We start from the raw sequence: 21,232 nt of genomic DNA, 5'->3' as shown, positions 1-21,232 counted from the left end.
TCGCTCACAAACCTCATCCTTGGATCTTTTATTGAGACTACTGCTACTACGTTAGTGTTTAAATCCAGTTCTAAATTACTAGCTGCTACTAGCTGATGCCTGCACAGTGACAATGTAGGAGACGTGTGTCTTTGTGTCTACAGTCATGTGAAAAAATTAGGACACCCATGCTAAAGTTGACTAAAAAGAGGAATAAAAAAAATCATCTCTTGGAAATTGATCTTAATGCCTTAATTTAAAAAGAAAATGAGGAAAAATCCAACCTTTAAGGACATCAATTTTCTTTGTGAATGAATAATGTATTGTAACTAAATAAATGTTCTTCCTTAAAATACAGGGGGCATAAGTAAGTACACCCCTATGTTAAATTCCCATAGAGGCAGGCAGATTTTTATTTTTAAAGGTCAGTTATTTCATTGATCCAGGATACTATGAATCCCGATAAAGTTCCCTTGGCCTTTGGAATTAAAATAGCCCCACATCATCACATACCCTTCATCATACCTAGAGATTGGCATGGGGTACTGTCCATAAAATCATCTCTCACTGCAAATCAAACCAACTATTAGGCTAAATGAAATAAAACCATGCCAAGAATCAGACATGGAGAGATAGCTGACACTATTTGGTCCACATTAGTTGTAAAAATGTAATGCGATGTATGCTGCATGTGAGGCTAAATATATGTTTATATATGAAGAGGTTACTGTAAGTGCATGCTCCTTGTGAGCACCATCCTCCTCGTATACATCCATTTTATTCCTGGATTTCCACTCCTCCTCAGCACTGCCTTACACAACTACTGTGTTTTATTGTTGGTCACGGAGCAGTTCCACACTGCACACGCTCACAGCTTCTCCATATTACTCCACAACATCCAGCTTCATCCCACACAGGCTGAAACTGCCTCACCTCGGCATCCCACACACTCCGTTCTCTCTGCAGCACGGGCCTCAGAGTGAGGCTGCTGGCACATCTCGGAGTGATGTGGTGTTGCTTTCTGCTCCTCAACCAGCAATCATCCTAATTCCCTGTATTGTACCTGGGTTTTTATAAAGTGAGACTACAGATGTCGCAATGACTGGAATACACATTGTATTTCCATTTATTTGTGGCGAGGTACAATATGTTTACCTCATTTTAATTTTGTGATAAGACTATTGCAATGTACATTTGGCACACTAAAACAGAGTTGCATTAGCACAAGTCAAGAGGAGCTCTACACTCAAGTCACACTGGAGTAGTAGTCTTAAAAGAAGCCTGTTGGTGTGATGCTTAGTAGCTGAAATCTTAAAAACTTGCACTTAAACTCAGTGATATTAGGGGGTTTGGATGACATTCAGCGTAGGGCTGGGCGATATGGAGAAAATCAAATATCACGATATTTTTGACCAAATACCTCGATATCGATACGATATTGTAGTGTTGACTATTGGTGCTTTCACAAAATATTTACACAATGAGATTTTTGATAAATAATCATTGGTAATGTGGATATAATGACTAAGTGGGTAAAGGCCAATAATATAACAGTCTTGTAAGTTCAGAAAATTACATAACTTCACTGTAATGCTGCCTTTAAAACCAGGAAAAGACAACACTTATGCCATATTATGATATTACGATATCCAAAATCTAAGACCATATCTAGTCTCATATCACGATATCGATAGATTGCCCAGATTTAATTCAGTGCGTCATTGTGTGTGCTGACCCTGGTTTATGATCAGCTGAGGCTCTGCGTGGGAGTCCAAAGCTTTAAAAAAACATTACTGCATGCATCACTTGTCAACTATTATCTATATTTACTGATATAGTGTCCAACAGAACCCATTATCAGAAATGCATTGTTTTGAAACTCCACTGTGACTATTTAGTAATGAGGTGCGATGAATATTTGTGGGTGTAGCTTTAAGGTTTGGGGAGAGCACTAATTCAAATGCAGTTGCTTGACTAAAAAATAAAATCTGCATTTCAAAAGTGGCTGGTTCACGTTTCTAATACAAATCTCACCAACTTCACACCAAAAAGTAAATAACTAACAATAATTATATAACAATAAATTATAATTGAAGGTGTTGAGCACGGATGGGTTAGGTGGTCAGACTTTTCAGTCTGTTGCACTGACAAGTCAACAGTCAAGAGCAAGAATCTCTGACAAAAGAACACCTTACATGTGAACATCTTGAGTCAACTAATTATTCTTGATGGAAAATTTAAAGTATTTCATTTGTGGTTCCAAAAGTGTTTCTTTCTTTCTTTCTTTCCTTCCTCTCAACTGTTTCCTAAATAATTATTTCCATTTTACGTAATTTGTCAGTTTATATGTGACTTGTGTGTCAAGTTCAGTCTGGAGACACAAATACACCACCCTCCCCGAGACCACAATGAATAGGAGCTAGGTGTTATAGAAAGTAATTTATTACACAAACCAAAGCTAGTTTACAAATAGTTTCCAGTCCTGTGCGCGTGTATAGTCTAGTATGAACAAACCCACATTTTATATTTACAGACTTTGCATACAGCTTGGTTTTCCGGTTCTTTTGTTTACGTCACTGCTTCAGCATCCAAAATTAGGATTTAAAAATACAATAAAAGTAGAAATAAAAATTTGTACATAAGGAAACTTATTGTTTTTCCTTTTGTCTTTTAAGCCAAGTTTGTGTTCAAAACAAAGAACAGAAAAAGAGCCGGCGATGCTCTAGACAGGCAACCGAGGGGCCAGCCTTTCTCCTGACTGCCTAACAACAGCATTTGGCGGGGATGATTGACGGGTCGTTACAACCAATTGTTAATCATCAGAAAAATTCAGTTAAAGCACAAAAGAAGAATGAACCGTAAGCGACGACACATAAGCAGTCCCATAGTCTTACACCTCCTATTTTAAATACTGATCGACAACATATTTATGACTTTTTTTTTTTTTCTTTTTTTTTTAAAGCAGAAAATTAAGTATAAAAACAACAACACAAGACCAAGTTTCTGGAACAGGCTCCTCCCTGTAGGCCAGGAAGAAGAACAGGAGGGTTCAATGTTGTCAAGAGAGCCTGAATCTGCCAGTAAAAACACACAGAAGAGTCAGGGAAGGCTGGTGGCTGATAAATCCCAAATATGACTGGCCACCCTTACCCTTGTTAGAATGAAAAGTCCTCAAAAAATACCCCAAAATGAAAACTGTCCAACAGACAGCAGGCAGTTCATTCTCACTCTGATAGCTACTGATTACCAGCATGTTTTACCCCAAAATATATCAAGCTAGCCAACCTGACAATTCTGGCATTTCCATGCACAGTACAAAAAGGTCATGTCATGTGTATGATGTTTGTCTTTTTAAGATGAACTGTTAAACCAACAGTTAACCAATAAAAGGCAGACATGTATATGGTGGATAACATGGTATATCACAGGGACCTTTCATCCTCAACATTAACTAGTTCTGGTTATTGTACATCTGACCTTTATACATGCCTTCACAAAAAAAAGAAAAAAAAAGAAAGAATAGTTGTTCATCCCAAATAAGGATGTCAGTGGTGTGCATGTAAACACAATACTCTCCTCTCCTTGTTCTTTGTCCTGGTCTAAAACCAGAGGAAGTTGAGCACCAGCAGTCAGCTATGTGGAGCTGGAAAGGATGGGAGCTGAGCATTGGCAAGAGTTTACACCGGTTGTACTATGCAGGGCAGGAAGCTAACTTTGTCATTCAGTGGGACCGCAATTCACCTGCCACTTCCACTGATTCAGTCCAACGAACGTTTGACGTTTCAGAGCCTTCAGCTGATCGCCTCCTGGAGTAGACAAACCAACCTCAGTAAAGATTCACCAGCATGTGGGTACTTTTGGTCCAGCCCTGATGCTGACGGTATCACAATACTGCTACTCTGGAAGTAAGTAAACTTCACACTGTCCGCTACAACACTGCTATAGTAAGATGCCTAATATTTAAAGCAGCAACAGGAATACAGGTGGGCAATGATAGTATTTACTTTAAAACCAGTGCTGTGGGCATTTTCTCTCAATTCAAACTGTGCACTAGCTGCAGCTTATCTGCCAAAAAAAAAAAAAAATAGAGCGCTCACTATTAGGTGGCTGTAACAGATCGTGTCAGTAAGAGTACAGCTCAATGCGTTCGTCACTGTGAATCTTTGAGCACAGGATTAGCCACAGTGAGACTGACACTGAGCGGGACATGTGACATGCACTCCACGCCCGAGCACCTGACAGCACGTGACCACTTGGTGAATACTGTGGATACAACAACCCAATCAGGATTAACTTTTCTGAATGGCATATTTTACAACAGAAATGTCTTGTTTTTGTTATTGAATTGAACTGCAAGCTAATCAACCATGAACCTGTTTAGAGCACCATTTTGAGCAGCATGAGAATACAGTTTACTGGTGATTTGTCTACTTTGGGGCCCAGGTAACTACAGCATATAACAAGTAGGCTGAATGTGCAAAACTAGAAACATTGCACAATTTGCACTGGTTTAGTGTACAGTCTCATCATGGTCACACCCAGGCTTCAGTCTTCCCATCCCTCCACCTGTCCAACTCCCCACCTCCCCTTTCCTACTTCTAGGGGGATAAATAGTCCACCGGTGGCTGTTTACAGTGGTACTCATTTACTGTGCTGTCTGCCCCCCCAAATCCATCTGTCAAGTCATCCAGGCAAGAAACTAAACCTTTTTTGTTGTTGTCCGTAATGAACACAGTCTGGAACATCCAATCATTCACCAGCAACTTTATCAGTGTTACCAGTCAGCTAGATTTTTATAAAGGACCAGGATCTCCTAATGATCTTTATCAGTGTAAGTGGCTTGTTGAAAAGACAAAATGTACCAGCGTTTGGCTGGTGTAAATTTCCCGAATTGATAGAAAACCCACAGGAAAAGAGCCCAATGGTTTACAGCGGTAGTCATCCTCTTCCTCCTCCCCCTCCATCCATCCACCCACCCACCCACCCCTCTCCAACAAAGCATCCCAAACCCAAGTCCCAGGGTAAATTCAGTCCAACGAACAGCCATTTTACAGGTACTGTACTGTGGTACTGTAGCCCAGGGTGAAAACAGTCCAAATATGTCGGCCATTTTACAGCACTACACATTTATTGCTCTTCTTTCCGCGGCGGGCCTGCAGAGCCGCCCTGGTGGCCATCTCAAACACCTCCCGCACACCGTCCTTGGTCTTAGCGGAGCACTCCATGTAACCGAAAGCTGCAATCCGGCCAGCCATGTCCCGGCCCTCCTCTGACTTCACTGGCTCCTATTGGATGAAGAGAAAACCAAGAATTTGGATTAGGAACCAATTTACATTTAGAAAATACTAGCTAATAAAGATAAGTGCTTCTATAAATACTAGTCAATTTGGGGGTGGGGGGTGTTATGCCAAATGGTAGCCAGCCAAAAGAAGAATTAGGATACCTGTTTCATCTTGGCCAGCTCTCGGCGCGTGTGCTCATCGTTGCGCAGGTCTTTTTTGTTTCCTACCAGGATGATGGGAACGTTGGGACAGAAGTGTTTGACCTCTGGGGTCCACTTCTCTGGAATGTTTTCTGTGGAGGAAAAAGACCATAGAACACAGGATAGATCAATAATCATTGGCTATTTTATTTTATGTGTGCATGTCTGAGATAATTTTGGTTGTCAGACTACAATTGAATGCAGAGCCCATTACAATAGAGGGGATGAATCTTTATTATATTTTAAAATGTTCCAGCTGTGAGATAAACATTCTAGCAATGGGAGGCCACCACAGCTCAATAAAGGAAAGTGACAGAACTATAAAACCGGCACTAAGCCCATTCTTGCACTGTGATAGTCGAGTGATTACTCTTGTTGTCCATGTCTCAGTTAAGAAAACAGGAAATAAAACCTATGTCAAAAATAAAGTCAAACCCATAAACTCTATAGTTCATAAACTCAATGCTAGTACCATTTCTTCTAGCTACAATTGAAAGCCCACATTGAAAAACAGACAATGGAAACCCTTGCATAAAAGCTATTTGATGTCTCAGCAAATACCCTTATCTTTAAATTAGTTTAACAGAGTTAAATCACAGGACGTCAGCATTTTGATTAGACCGACATTTACAAAGTAATTTAATTTAAAATGCTGCAAAGATAATTCTGCTTCTGAAGACAAGAACAAACAAAGAAGAGCCTCCATATCTCAACTGAGCATCAAGTGTTGGAAAAGAAATGTGTCCCACTTGGTCAGCAAAAACACTGCTTTAAATGGAGATGCCTCTGTGACCCTGCCGCTGGTTCACCTGCGGGATGCGTATTGTCTGACGAATGGTCATGTAAACCAATGTGAAATTACAAGCTTTAGTAAAATAGGCCTTTGTTGTATTACAATTGTAACTTCCTCGGATTTAATCCCATTCAATTCATGTCTAGCACTTACATTATCTGTAGGTTGTATCACCTTATTTTATGCAAATCCATTTCCATGTGATCACAGTAGTGCTGTTCATAATCATGATGAGAGAAAAGGCTTGACTTGTTTTACAACATGGCTGCATGCCATCGCATGACAAATGATTTGGTTCTAGGTGTGTGTCTGTGTACGATACGATATACTTTATGGTGCCTTTAGGGAAATTTGTTTTGGACTCCGAGCTGCACACAAATAATGCCTTGACAGTTATAACAACATAACAAACAAAAACAATACAGCACCGTGTGTGTGTTTATTTATGAGAGCGAGATTTGTACTCACCCAAGCTGTCAGGGCTGTCTATGGAGAAGCACATGAGGATGACATCAGTGTCTGGATAAGAGAGAGGTCTAAGCCTGTCATAGTCTTCCTGACCCGCAGTATCCCAGAGAGCCAACTCCACCTGAGAGACACACACACACACACACACACAGAGGGTAGAAAGAAGGACAAATGAATGTGAAGTAAAGGGGAACAAGAAGGAGAAGAGGAAGAACAAAAAGGGAGAGAGAGAAGTTAATACACCACGTCCATCCTGATCAGCACAACTTTCACAGTGAAGGCAGCAAATAAATGAGATAATGAAAAGGGCTAGTCGACCTCGTCCTGACCAGGTACTAGAGAGGAACTTAGTGCATCATAATATCAAAAAGGAGTATAACAAGGAAAGCTAAGAATTAAACATACATTTTAGGTGGAGCATCTCTGTAATGCTGGGAAAATTGTCCTAAAAAAAATGTAGTCCTATTCTATAAATTAAAAATATAGGACTGCTTTTTCATTAACTGACACACGTGACCCTTTTTCTAAGTGTGAGTGATTTAATACAAGGTTCAAATTAGCAACAGAAAAAAAACAATTCTGTATTTGTTCATCACTAATAAACACTCTGGGACACAGCCCTTAAGCCCTTCTACTACAAAATGTGACAGTGACGTGTAAAAACCTCTCTAAGCGAGCAGACTGCAAAGCTAAAATCGGTAGAGGAAACCAAATCGAAACATTTGGAAAAGTGTGACACTTGACAAGAAGTAGCCTGAGTCTTCCTCAGCAGCACAGAGGGTTAATAATCAAACAGCCAACAAAGACTTTAACGTCCCAGAATCCCATTAACCCAAAATGAGGTCTTTTGACTGATGAGTTGGGCTGGGTGCTGCAGTTATCCACAGTGGCAGACATACATCATGAACCTGAAAGTCACAATGAGTCTTCCCCCAGATGAGAATATCTCCTAATTTCTGAGTTACGGTGGATTTTGTAAAATGTTTAAATGTTTAAGTATTAAACACAGCCCTAACCCTACAATGTGCTGGTTCCTCGGGGTAAAACATGTTGATCTAAATCCGGCATGAACACTATCATCAATGTGTCTATTTGTATCCACATGGAAATAAAATTAAATCAAATTACAAAAACACCTGGTTAGTGCGAGTTAGCATAGCAATCGACGGCATTTTAGATAAAACTGACTCACACACCTAAAAGACGACACAGAAACACCTACACATATTTTGTTGATTCATTTGAAGGCCTGTGGCTAAGCCCAAAACGACACAGTCTGTAAAAACAGACCAGATTTAGCAGATGACTGCTGTAACGTGAGGGAAGATGTGAAAATTGAACTGTGCCGTTTCACACCAGGGACCCGGGCCCAGATCAGAGTACATTTAATGTCAAAGTCCAGTTTGTTTGATTAGTGTGAAGACGATCCGTGCCCAAGTCCACTTGAAGAGGTGGCCTTGAGAACAGTTCTTGCTGTCCGCGGTGTGGATCAATCCATTTACCCCGAGGAACCACTCTGACATGACATTGAATGGGAAAGACTGATAGTAGTGACAGTTTCACTGCAATTGTCTCACCTGTTTGCCATCCACCTCTATGTCAGCAACGTAGTTCTCGAACACGGTGGGGACGTAGACCTCAGGGAACTGGTCCTTGCTGAAGACAATCAGAAGGCAGGTCTTTCCACAAGCTCCATCCCCCACTATCACCAGCTTCTTACGGATGGCTGCCATCCCTGGAGGAACACACCGAGGAGGAGGAGGAGGTTATGATCAAGGAGCCACAGGAAAAGCATTAAGAAGAATCAAAAGCACAACTGTTACAGCAGAGCATTTGACTATTCAGATCCATCAGGATTTGTGATCTTAGCACAACAAACTATCCTGTGTAAAAATGCCAGGACAGCCCATTTTATAGATTAAGACTAAAGAAAACGTGAAAAATGTGTTCAATATATGTGGCGTGTAGAGTAGTGTTGCATCGTGCAGGTGCACCATGCAACACTATACTTGACACATTTAACCACAGGGCTGGAAAAAAAAGCAGTTCAAACCCGAGGTTCTCTTAGGGGGTTGTGAGAGGATTAATGGAATCTAAAAAAGAAAATCCAAGACGGACATGTAATGGTCTTCATATTTGTGATTTTCGTTAAAGTAAGGAAGGCTTCAGGCTTATTTAATATTGCACAAGTGGCCTGACAAGAGCAGGAATCACTCAATATTTAGTGGCTTGTTGGCCAAAAAGGCAGAGGACAGTATGTGTCAATCAAAAGCTGAAATCACACAAATATCCTGCAAGCTAGCTGCATTTTAAGGCTCTGACACACCAACCCGACGGCCGACCGTCGGCAGAAAAGGCAGTCGGACTGATCATTCGGCTCCCATCGGTCCAAGAAGGGCCTCGGAACACACCAAAGCGACGCCGACTTGAGCGCATGTTCTGTGCGAGACGCAATACGTCTCCATAACAGCAGGCGGCGCTAATCTGTATTGTCGCCCAAAAAATGAAAACAGGAAACGCGTCACGTGGGTCTGGCTTCTCCTGAATTTCAAAGCAGACCATAATGGACCTTTTTCACAGCAGACATTCTGACTTGTCATAGTAGGAAAAGCACAGCTGAAATTGATAACCTTAACGATGGCTCAATTCCATCAAGTGTCCCAGTAAGCTATTTCAGTGAGTCAGCATGCACAATACCAGGGCCTCTCCTAAGTGGAATGCAGCCATCATTAATGGTTTTGAATACACCTGTGCTTTTCCTACTATGACATGTCAACATGTCTACCGTGAAAAAGGTCTATGGCGGCTCGTTCGGAATATGATCTCGTATTTTATGAAAATAGCTCACCAAAACGTGTTTCTGAAAACATTTTAAGCGAGAAATAGGCCATACAGTTGCTGAATCTCTCTCTCTTTTTTTTTTTTTTTTTAAATCGACAAAGTCGTCAGTTGGAAAGATTTTCGTCAGATTGTGAGAGGCGGTCGTCATCCTCATTCGCTAGTACTCCAATCAGATTGGTCCATTGAGTCCGACTGCCCACTGACCGATGCAACAAGTCAAATTGGCCCAAATTAAAGCCAACGGCTCCTCCGACTGACGACGGCACGGAACACACCAAACCTTGCCAGGCTGTCCGACGGACGATAATCGGGTTGGCGTGTCTGCGCCATTAGGCTAAAGAGTGACTGGTGGGAGTGACAGCACGTCCAATTTGTCAAGACAGAGCTATATAAATTCTATTATCAATTGTCTTATCATGGTTTATAATGATTAAGTATGCCAGTATCAGCAGGAAGATAGTGCTGTGTTAAGATTGCACCAGTGCCCCCCACATGTGTGTACGTCCCTGTTACGCTCCTGTCCCGTTCTTACACAACATACAGGTATCAACAGAAAGGTGTCAAATATGGCGCAGCGCAACAAGAGCTACTAGGAAGGAAGGAAAATGTAGCCGAGGTTCCAGTAATTCATGACAGTAGAAGACCTGACAGATGTGTCAGTGTGGGTGTGAGAGAACAAGCTTGCCCAACAGAGTTAAGGGAAGTTGGGGCAAAGGAGTGTTTTGTAGTCTGTGACTTTCTGTAAAATGACATTTCTCAATATGGAGTGATATAAGCTCCTCTTAGCCTCAAACACAGGAATTAGGTTTAAATGTTGATTTTCTATTGGAATCTTTAGAATTATTCAATTCTTGCCAGTGTATTAATAACAAGATTTATGGTCACATTTTACCAACAGAATGTGATCACAACATAAAACCAGAAACCGCAATTTCCCTTTATACTTTAACAGGAACTGTATCCAAAACATTTTATTCACCAAGAACACCTCAAAACGCACCTCATTTGTCATGGTGGCACTGCTGCAGAGACAACTTACAAGCACATTTACTGTGTGCTTACTAACTGCACAAGGACAACTGGACCCGGCATAGAGAGGGTAATAAATCATATCACTGACGAGTCATTTCCGCCTTGATCCGAGAAAGTGCAGCCCTGTGCGGTGTCAATCACCTTTCTCTACCCTGCTATCTCCATCAGTGAGTCAGCTGGAGGCGTGATAGACAGCAAACTCCCCGACACCTCTGCTGTTGATCTGCAGCATTTCTGGAGCTGTAACATGGCGGTACCACAGTCCAGGTTAGAGGTTAAATTCCCTGTGTCACTTTTGTCCCTTTTGAACAGTGACCTGGGATGCCAGGGGTTTGATTGTGTTTAAACGTTGATTAGCCTTTGCATAAGAAGATGGTCTCTGGTCCCAAACGCTTAGCCTTCCTTTTATTTTTTGTTCAAACAGCAGTTTGTATGCAACTGGCATTGTAAGCTAACACAATTACTTATTGTCAATTATTGCTCTCTATTAGCGATCAACCAATTGTCCAATTGTAGGCCTGGCCGATTATCGTGGCCAATATTTGGCAATTTGCAGATTATCTGCATCAGTGTTTTATTTTACCGATAACCGAGTTAATTAATAAAAAGCGCGCTACTTTGGCTCCACTACAGCTCTGTGTCTCTCGCTCCGGTTTCACTCACCACTGAGTCTCACTTACAAAAAAGGTAAGGCTGGAGGAATTTCCAAGTTAAAAACATAATTTCCACACTGAAGTTGCAAAAACAGCCCATCCTGTGATCTATTTCTATAATGACAAGTCTGCCCAGTTATATCACTTAAAAAGCCAGATTAATGAACTTTTTTGTAGTGACAACATTAGCTTGCGGTGTTAACTAGACCATTAGCATTAAAAGGAGTTTATGAATGTGGAGCGATAGTTAAATGTTTAATCTTTAAAAACAACATTGGTTCCAGTGCAACAGGGACTTATTTAAGCTTCCACCCTGCAAATGGAACATTACTCATCCGTATAAGACAATGTTTGCACATTACATGCGATACACGTTATATGCAACGGTAGCCAGCAATAACGTTGAGTCTCACAGCTAATTTAAGCCTTAGTAAACGTCCATAACTTCATTTGCTGGTTCACTAGGATATAGCCAGAAAAAAGGCTTATAATGATGTTGCTTGCACTTAAAATCAATTAAAATGAGCGACACCTTTACCAGCTTCAACATTTAAGTTTTGAATGCAATAATGCAGCAATAGTTATAAATTATTTTGAAACATTACATTTAGTATTTGTTTGTTACAATAACTAAAGATTTTTAAGCAAGACATATACTTTATGTATTTTTACTAGGGGTGGTACGGTTCACAAAATCCACAGTTCGGTTCGTATCACGGTTTTAGGGTCACGGTTTTCGGTTCTGTAAGGTTCTTGTTATTTTTTCCTTTTAATCTTCAACACTCCAGAAATATACTTCAGCATATGATATATAGCTAAAATTAGCATATTGAATGCATGTTGCACAATACATGCATACAGTGGCAGTTCTATCTATTGTTTTATTTCCGCTGTCATCATAGGTAACATGAAATCCAAAATGTTCCCACACACCAGACTATATACACGACGCTGGCGCATCCTCCAACTCCGGGCAGCCTTCCTTATCTCTCCCACTTACAATTTCTGCATGTGACGTGACCTGCAGCGCTCCACACTCCACCTGAGGAGCGGTCGGCTCGGCGCCTCTCAAAATCTGACGAAAATCTTTTAAACTGACCTTTGTCGATCAAAAAAACAGACCGATTCAGCAACTGTATGGCCTATTTCTCGCTCAAAATGTTTTCAGAAACACTTTTCTATTATCTTAACTATTTTCGTAAAATACGAGATCGTATTCAGAACGAGACGCCATTAGAATCCGTTTTGAAATTCGGGAGCAGCAACAACCACGTGACGCGTTTGTCCAATCAGCTGAACCGTGCGACACACACGCTCCGAACAGAGACATGCAAACCGTTAACAGGCTACATGGACTGTAGAAGGTTACAGCTTTCATTTATAATAATTTAATTTTTTCTGTAAATGCATATCAGTTCCAAATATCGGTTATCAGTTTCATTAACTACCAATACTCGCATCGGAACCTACTAACAATATTGACTTTTCAATATCACAGCCTTTTTTGCCCTCAGTCCCATTAGATTCTGACCCTAAAATGCACCAACAAACTGCAAACAGTCTATAATTGGTAAATTAATCTCCAAGTAGGACAGCAGTGTCAAATAAGATTAGACCCTTTCCTCCATGACTTGGAGAAAAAGGAAAAGACAAAAATGGGGGCAGCTGTAGCCTCGAGGTACGTGTGTGGTCAATGCTTGAAACGTTTGACCAGCGGGTAAACCGGGCAAATAACAATGTGCCCTCCTTTTAACAAATGCTGGCTAGGTGCCTATAAGCAAGTCATTAACGCCACAAATTATTCCTTAAGGAGCTTACCAGACAACAGGAGACTTGAAATCGGTAATACAAAGCAGCCGCTGTCAGACAATACATTTTCATTAGAAAAAACCTTTTCCTAGCTCAAAAAAGAAAAAAAAAAAAAAAAAACACTTAACAGGGGAAATATAAAGACCATACACAATAGGAAAATACCCATTAGCAGTGGAGACGGCTGTGTCTGAACTGCCTGAACTTGTTTCAAAAGAGCAGGGTGACATAGGAATCACAGCACATACGGTACATCGATGCTGAGGTTACGGTAGTATACGATGAGTAAAGTGGCCATCAGGCAGTAGGTCCATCATTTTAGACTAAGCAAAACTGAGACAGGATAATCTGACACTGATTATTTGCTCATGGGTAGCTAAAAGACTACACTTGTTCTTTTTTGAATGTTTTTATATGGGGCAATGGCCGCAAAAGACGATACGATTGATTGTTGTTTTGGTACAGCAGCTACAGCACAGCTAATGCCAGCGATGTTAACGGCAGACTAACGTTACTACTTTGGACCAAACTTGCAGGCTGCACCAAAACTAATGGAGAAAACACATACTCTTGCTTTTATGCCACAAATTACCTTCATGGTTTATTTAGTCTTACTGCTTTAAATGGGCTTTCAGGAAAAGGATATTTTTTGGCCGAATCACCCTATACCTGTTCTATGAGCTGAACATGTCAGTCAAATCAGGTAATATAAAATCAGGTAATATAAAAATCTGGATGAAAAGGGTTTGGATTACGCTTATATTTCGATGCATGGGAATATAAAATCTGGGTGACAATCTTAACCTGCCTGTAGCTAAATGGCACCAAACAACAATGTGAAACTACCACCAACACATAATCTCGGCCTGTTGCTAACATCTTAATGATGATATCTGCCAAGCACTTTGGCAAATAGCTAGCCCAGAACATTTAACAGGCTTGTCATGCTTAGAAGTGGTTCATATGTGAAGTGGTGAAAGTAGTTGCAACACCAACTGCAGCCTGCAGACAACCACTTTACAGCTGAGGTCCTACAGCTGTCTTCTTTGGGTGAATAAATTAAAAAGGTTGACAAAGGTCAAGAGAAGAAAAGGTTGGTAATGCAGAAAATGTTGATGTCATAGTAATAAACTGAGTGCATGCTATCAACATAATCTTGGTCCAGTAAGTAATAAGGACCACTGCATGTGCAAATCTCCGCCCCACCTGCACATTGGCTAACCAGAGACCATCAGTGCTTTTAAATGCAGTTAAAAAAAACTGATCATATTCGGGTTAAGGCAATACCTCGATTTCTCAAAACGCCATGTAAACACCTTACCCCGGTTAAAATCTGAGTTCTCATAACCCGGTTAACAGAGGTAGAGAACTCCTTCAGTAACCGGAGTATCCCTGCATGTATACAACCTTAACCGGGCTATGATCGGTTTAAGCGTCTTCGCATGCTTCGACTGCCCAACCCCACTCTGCTGGAGAGGTTTTTAAACCGGAAATAATCCGTCAGCGCTGCGAGTCGTTGTCATTGCTATGACACCATACAACAAAACAGTGATGCCTGAATTAGCGGAACATCAGAAAGAGCCTGCGGTCCATCTGTTTTAGTCCCAGCCAAGGCAGCAGTGGACATCATGAGGTGGCTAACGTAAAAAGATTGTCCATCTGCGGGGATGTCAACGCTGTGTCTCTGCAAAAGAGCAGCCCCCGCTGGCTAACGTTAATGTTAGTTAACGAAATGAGCTTGCTAATTCCAGCAGACAATGGTTACAAATAATGTTATAATCCGCCGAAAATGTTGTCCGTCGTCTGGCGTGAACACTGCTTTCCTACGCTATGACAAGAATGTGAAAATGAAACATTAAGTTTTACTAATTGAAAGGCCGATCGGTGTAATGTTGACATTGGTCAACCGGAAGGAAGCGCCAGTTCTGCATTGGCAGGGCGCCACCTATTGTTCCGGAGGTAGAGTTACTCCTGTCATTTTTCCTATTCTTCCCAGCTCATTTATATGGGGAGAGCTGGCATAACCCGGTTATTCACTAACCGGGGTTACTGCTGTGCATGTAAACGCACTGCATGAGATGAAATTAAGAGACAGACAAACAACGGATAAGCAGAGACGGAGATAACCCAAACAGGATCAAATTAACAGAGTAGGATACACAGAGAGAGAGCAACGGGGAATACTCCTGTGATGTGAAAATAGAAGACAGCTTTGTTGTTTGTGATTCGCTTTATCAACTGACTTTCCCAACAGGAATATTTGATACAGATTGTGCTCCTTTTGAAAAACTGCTCTTGCATTAAATTTGACAATGCAGCTCATCCAACTGTCCTTAGCTACTTAACTGAATAAGCCACACACTTTTTCAAACAAAGACAAAGTTTGATAGATCTTGTCTTTCAATCTAGTCCCCCCCCCCCCTTTGAGATGGTTAAGTAGGCTGTTAGCTGTCATCCAATCAAGCAGCCAATATTTCTGACAGCAGGCCTGCCAGTCAAACCCACTCATGCATTTTCATCCAACACAAAACTATTCTGTGGCATTTTTGCTGATCAATAGTGTTAGGTGAAACACTATTCATTCTGCATTGTTTCCTTGTATGACACAGCCTTAAATGTATTATTAATGGTTACTGTGCGCTTGATGAGTCGTCAGCTTGTCTTTTTGAAAATCCCACAAATGCAACAGTTGCATCAAAAGGCCCGTGTGTGTTTCTTCCAGGAAATACCCTACACCGTCTTCAGCGTGGGAAATTAGCCACCGTTTAGTGATGGTTAACGGACTGCCGGCTGATGAATTTTTCAGTTTCTGACAGAGATTGGAGTTTTTCCTCTGCCACCTGAGATGCATTTCTGTGGGGAGCAAATTTTTTAATTAATCCATTACTTTGAAAGAATTAGAAAATAATTATTTTTAACACTGTGTGCAGCACATCCATATAAAACATAGCTCCCTTGTGGAGACCAGTTAGTGACTGTGTGCACTTGAATAGGGCTGTTGGCTTCATGCAACAATTTGTCAAACCTACATGATGAAGATCACAGCTGAAAAAAAAAGAAAAGAAAAAAAGCGTTGCACACGCTGGCTCCATATGTATATCTCTATTTATTCTGATGACGTTTCGGCCCTCGGGCCTTCCTCAAATCAACAATGATGACAGCTGCAACATATACGTTATGTATATATAAACAAGAATCCTGAATTTAAAAGTCAACCAGGTTAATCATAATGCTAATTAAAGCATTGAGTCTTCTGATCTTAACCCTTGTGTTGTCTTCCTGTCAACCTTGAAAAACCTTTGTTTTTGCTTTTTCCAACGTTTTAAATTTTTCTTCTACACATTTTCAGCGCTTATTTATACGTCCCATATTTTCTGATATAAAACAAAAATTGAAAACTGGTCAATTTGACCCGTAGTCAACACAAGAGTTAAGACTGGCTGCAGTTGAATATTCCATTTTGCCTATGAAGGTTCCTAACTAAGTGAAATGACCCGGAAGTATTTAAGTGGCAGCCATGATAAGAGCTGGTTGAATTATCGAAATTATATGGAAAAGTGCTTCATTGCTTCCTTTATTATCATCTATTTTAGCATAGGGTACACTGGACCATCCTTTACAAAAGAAGATAAACAGTAAAACAGCATCAGATAGAAACGAATAGATGTGTATTTTTCATTAAATCTATTTGCAGGAGTTGCTCACAGAAACCGCCAAGATTTTGTGCTGACTGAACTGAACGACATGCGGCGCAAATGACCGGACTATTTTATTTATATATAATTATTATTATTTTATTAAAATAACACATTTTACTGTACACTGGGTTTTAGCTGGTATATAAGCTATCTGGCTTTGTGTGGGGGCTGCATGTGCCCTTGCTGCTATAGAGATAACAACAATAACAAAGGAATACAGACAGACGTCAGACGTGGCGGTTATAGTACCCCTAAAATGTATGGCGGTGCTAGTGTTAACGATTTACTTACTTACTATTGATTAGAGAGACTGCTTTCAGTTTTGTAAATGTTTCCATGTGCCCAGTAATGTCACTGCAGCAAGTATCGTGGGACACGTAAGCAGCAAAACTAAAAACTGTAGTTATAAACTTGACAGAGGAGACAGAACTACATGTTTAGCTTTTGAAATAAATCAGTGAGATTATTCTGCTATTCGTCCTTTAATTCAAAATAAGATGGGAAATAAAATGGTAATGAAGTAATATTTCCACCGGGTAAAGGCAAAGTATCTAAGATGCACTTTTTGTAGTCCATCTTCTGAACCTTGTAGTTTCACCACGTAAGACCAACATCAATAACATCCACTGTCGCATAATTACGTAAATGAGTCTAAGTGCAGTTGGATTTTCTTAGCACAGCAGTTGTCTTGTCCTAAGTCCTTGTGAATTCTTCTCTACATCTTTCCTTGACCTCATGACGTTTTCCATCGAGGTGAAGAAAAAGTGGTTAGGAAAAGACATCACTTAATGTTTTTGACTAGTCGATTGCAACCACTAAGTCTCACTACAACTCATTCAAACCACCTGGGTAATCTAATTAATGCTACATTTAAAGCCCCGATAAACAGATCCTTCATAATAAGCCCAATCATTTCACGATACACACTAATCCTTATAATCAAAACACAAAATTGAAAATAGCTTAAATGAGGGGACCATTACGACTACAATGAGCAACTGCTGCACAGGAAAACACTGCTAAATGTGGATAAACATGTAAATGACCCCTTGGAGTAATGAGACAAAGCACTGCGGGGACACTATTAAATTATATTTTCAAGGGGATTAGCAGGTATTCACTTAATAAAAAATAGAACACACCACATCTTTAGCACAACCCCCTAGAGAACTGGCATGCATGCATGCATATATATATATATATATATATATATATATATATATATATATATATATATATATATATATATATATAGAAGAAGTCTTAACAATTAGAAACAGAATTATGAATTGGCCGGCCAGTCAGTCACGGTTATCTCCCTCCATTACCATGGAGGAGAGGATATGATTTTAGTTAACAGCTTCAAGCATGACAGTGTGTAACTCCTGCAATAAAACCTGCCTCACTCCCTCCCCTACCTTAGGTGCTGCAAAATGAGCTACAGTGTCTTCTAAATGGCTGAATGCTATTCCGGAGGGTTTTGTGTATTTGGCATGAATAATAAAGTGAGTAAAACATAATTACAAAACGATGTCAATGAACCCCCATCCAAAAACAATGAATTTTGTAAAGAATTAACAATTGTTTTTTTTACAAGCCTGCTTGAAAAAAATCCTTATTCAGATCTTGGTGTGGAGGTCATATATCTTGACACTGTGCTACGAGATTATATATTGTCTGAGATCTTACTCATCGTGTCTCTCTTCGCTATACAGCCAAATGATAACATTTAGGGGTGCACCGATCCGATATTAAGTCCCAATATTGACAAAATAGCTGGATCTGAAAAATTAACAGATCCACGGGCCGATCCAGTTTTGTTAGTTTTTTTTTCTCCCTTCTGTCGCACGTGTGTTGCATGCTGGAAGACTTGAGTGTACTAATAAATAAGGATTCAATATATTACATCTATGTCATTTTGTCTTAGTTAGGAAAGTAATGTTTAGTTAGGAAAGTCTGGTGCCTTTAGTCTCTTCCACATGGTGGAAGGAAAGTATAAGGTGGAAGGTATACAGTGTATTATTAATTCAACAACGGTATCAGATATTGACAGATACACAAAGCCCAGGCATCGGTATCAGGATTGAAAAAGTCGGATCGGTGCACCCCTAATAACATTACCTTAATGTGTGTGAAATTGACAATCATGTGCATTACTGCTATGTTTCCCCAAGACCATATCACATCTGTAGCTTCGATTTACCACTGTATGAACAACAACTCACACACAGAAGACTGTCACATTATCAATAATCGTGGTCAATAGAAATATAGTGAGTTTGTCTGTATCACCCAGCCAAAGTGGTCAAATGTTTTACACTTGCATGGCTGGTTAGAAAATTGGCCGTGCTTTGTGTGGTTTACCAGCGCACAGAAAAAGTTGCGTTTCTTGCCTGTGAGAGCTCCCAGTGTTTAGTCAAACATTGTTTTTAAACCAGCTAGCCACTGGGTGGGTCACCAGAAAGATGGCGTCATCAGAGAGGCAACAGATGGCTAGTGTGTCCGCAGTGGAAGAATGGGTTGGTGGCCCCGATCCAAACTTAACACCAAGACCCACATTTATTACACATATGACTTCTCAGAGGCGATTGCTAATGCTGTAAAACTTCAAAACCCCTACCAAGTATGGTACTGTGTGCGCTATGGTCACTGACATGTTCTAAAATCTACAAAATGGGAAATCCGGTTTTGGTGTTGAAAAAAGTACATTGATAAAGTAGTTGATCCTTATAATGTTTGGCATGTTACCGGAAAACTAACGTCTAACGTTACATTAACAATAAACTACCACTAAAAGCCATTCAAGAAGCGACGCTGAGCCGTGGGGAAGCCGCCTGGTCAGCCGGGGCAAGTCAGGAAAAGAGCCTCATTGTTTGGCTACGGCTGGATCGCCAATCTAGGCCAGTCTTAACGGTTCAATTTATAAGCAACACGTAAGTATTCACAGTGTACGAACATCCCTCAGTATACTTTGACCGAGGTGTTTCGGTCACATCAGTTTCTACACTCAGAACACAACGGTTTTCGCCTCAGCACAAGTGCTTGGCAATTGCGGAAGCGGCATTGAAATTGAGGTCGGCTAGGGGAAAAGCTAACGTTAACCTCGCTAGCTTTTAGCTTTGCTAGCACGGCCTTTTAAAGCTCCGGACAACTTTTAAAATAACCCTGTCCGCTTTCAAACTTAACAATACGAGATAAGTAGCACTTCATAGTGGTCTGGTATTCCAGAAAGTAGTTTACCTGCAGTGTATGTGGCTAGCAGTCGGATTTGTCAGTGTTTCGCGGAGCAGAATTGCTTTGCCGACCAGTCGAGTCGCTCGCTGCTTTCCCCCGTCTCAATCTGATACAATGATTTACTTCACGGGAGCGCGCCGCCAGGGTTTGTAGTTTGTAGCTGGGGGAGGGGTGACGAGTACGAGCCTGAGAGCCACACCTGCGCGGGCACGAGGTGTACAAGCACTCGGAGCAGTATGGAAATCTGTAAGGTTACGTTGAGCTATAACACTGTCTATTTTCTTTTTTTAGACGTGACATTTTAATTTTCATGTTTCAAGTTTAACAGTAGATGATTCTGTTTTCAACTTACCAAGACAGAGCTTTGCAATGCTAAGGCCTATATAATAGTCATCTATATCAGTGTATCCTAACTGGGGTCACTGTATTACCATCTTAATTAGGCTACCCCTGGTGTACCAGGAGGCTTGGTAAGCACGTATAGCTTTGAGTCAATAGTGTTTTTGCACTCATTAATCAGAGTTAATTGAGCCCATTACAGCTTTGCCAACACTGAAGCTGAACATTTTCTCTCATTGTTAAGTGTCTGTGGGCCTGGAAGTCTTTACTTACTGCACCACCTGGCGGACAGTTTAGGTAACTAAACAAATTCAGAGAAATGGAGGGCAAATCATGTAACATATTAAAGAGAATAAAAAGTATAGAAATATGCCACCCAGTTGTAAAAGGACATAATTAGAGTATCAGCAGTAAATACTGCTGATACTCTGAAGAGTTGAGACTCAGCTGGAAACTGTTACGTTATTAACTACTAATAACTAGAACAACAAACAGTTCTGGTGTTATGGTCCATTTAGGTTTAGTTTGAATTTATGTCCTTTTATATATGATCACCACTTTTAAATACAGTGTCTGGGAAAATTGCCCAGAAATTGGGTGTTGGATAGTGCGTATTTATCATAAGTTAAGTGGTCACTGTAACTGTAACTGTGTGTAACTGTAGTCTTTTTAAGGGGGTCGTATTGGTATTTCTTATGGCGACCTTAGTCAGCGTAGTCCTCATTGATTCTTTTATAGTTTGTCTTAACATTAAGGTGCACTGTGACTTGAGTAGGATATTCCAGTACTCTCTCCAACCCTCTTAATTATTTTGTCTCATACCATAAGACTGTGGCAATCTCTGGTGTTTAAGAGTTTGTTTTAACATTGCATGGTTATAGACAGATTTCTTATGTGACACCTG

General features: G+C 40.5%; 1 protein-coding gene across 1 annotated transcript; it reads right to left on the bottom strand.

Annotated features, from left to right (window-relative positions):
* Positions 1-4,947: 4,947 nt before the first annotated feature.
* rhoab (ras homolog gene family, member Ab) lies at positions 4,948-20,112 on the bottom strand. The gene is made up of 5 exons (XM_078254536.1): positions 19,996-20,112; positions 8,300-8,457; positions 6,723-6,843; positions 5,423-5,553; positions 4,948-5,264 (listed from the first exon to the last, which is right to left on the bottom strand). The coding sequence occupies exons 2-5, from the start codon at positions 8,453-8,455 to the stop codon at positions 5,091-5,093; spliced, it is 582 nt and encodes a 193-aa protein (XP_078110662.1). The 5' UTR covers positions 8,456-8,457; positions 19,996-20,112; the 3' UTR covers positions 4,948-5,090.
* Positions 20,113-21,232: the final 1,120 nt, after the last annotated feature.

Source organism: Sander vitreus, chromosome 7 (genome assembly GCF_031162955.1).
Source record: "Sander vitreus isolate 19-12246 chromosome 7, sanVit1, whole genome shotgun sequence".
In the NCBI taxonomy this organism is placed as follows: domain Eukaryota; kingdom Metazoa; phylum Chordata; class Actinopteri; order Perciformes; family Percidae; genus Sander; species Sander vitreus.
Note: the sequence above shows the minus strand (reverse complement) of the source record. Positions and strands in the feature narration are given on the sequence as shown.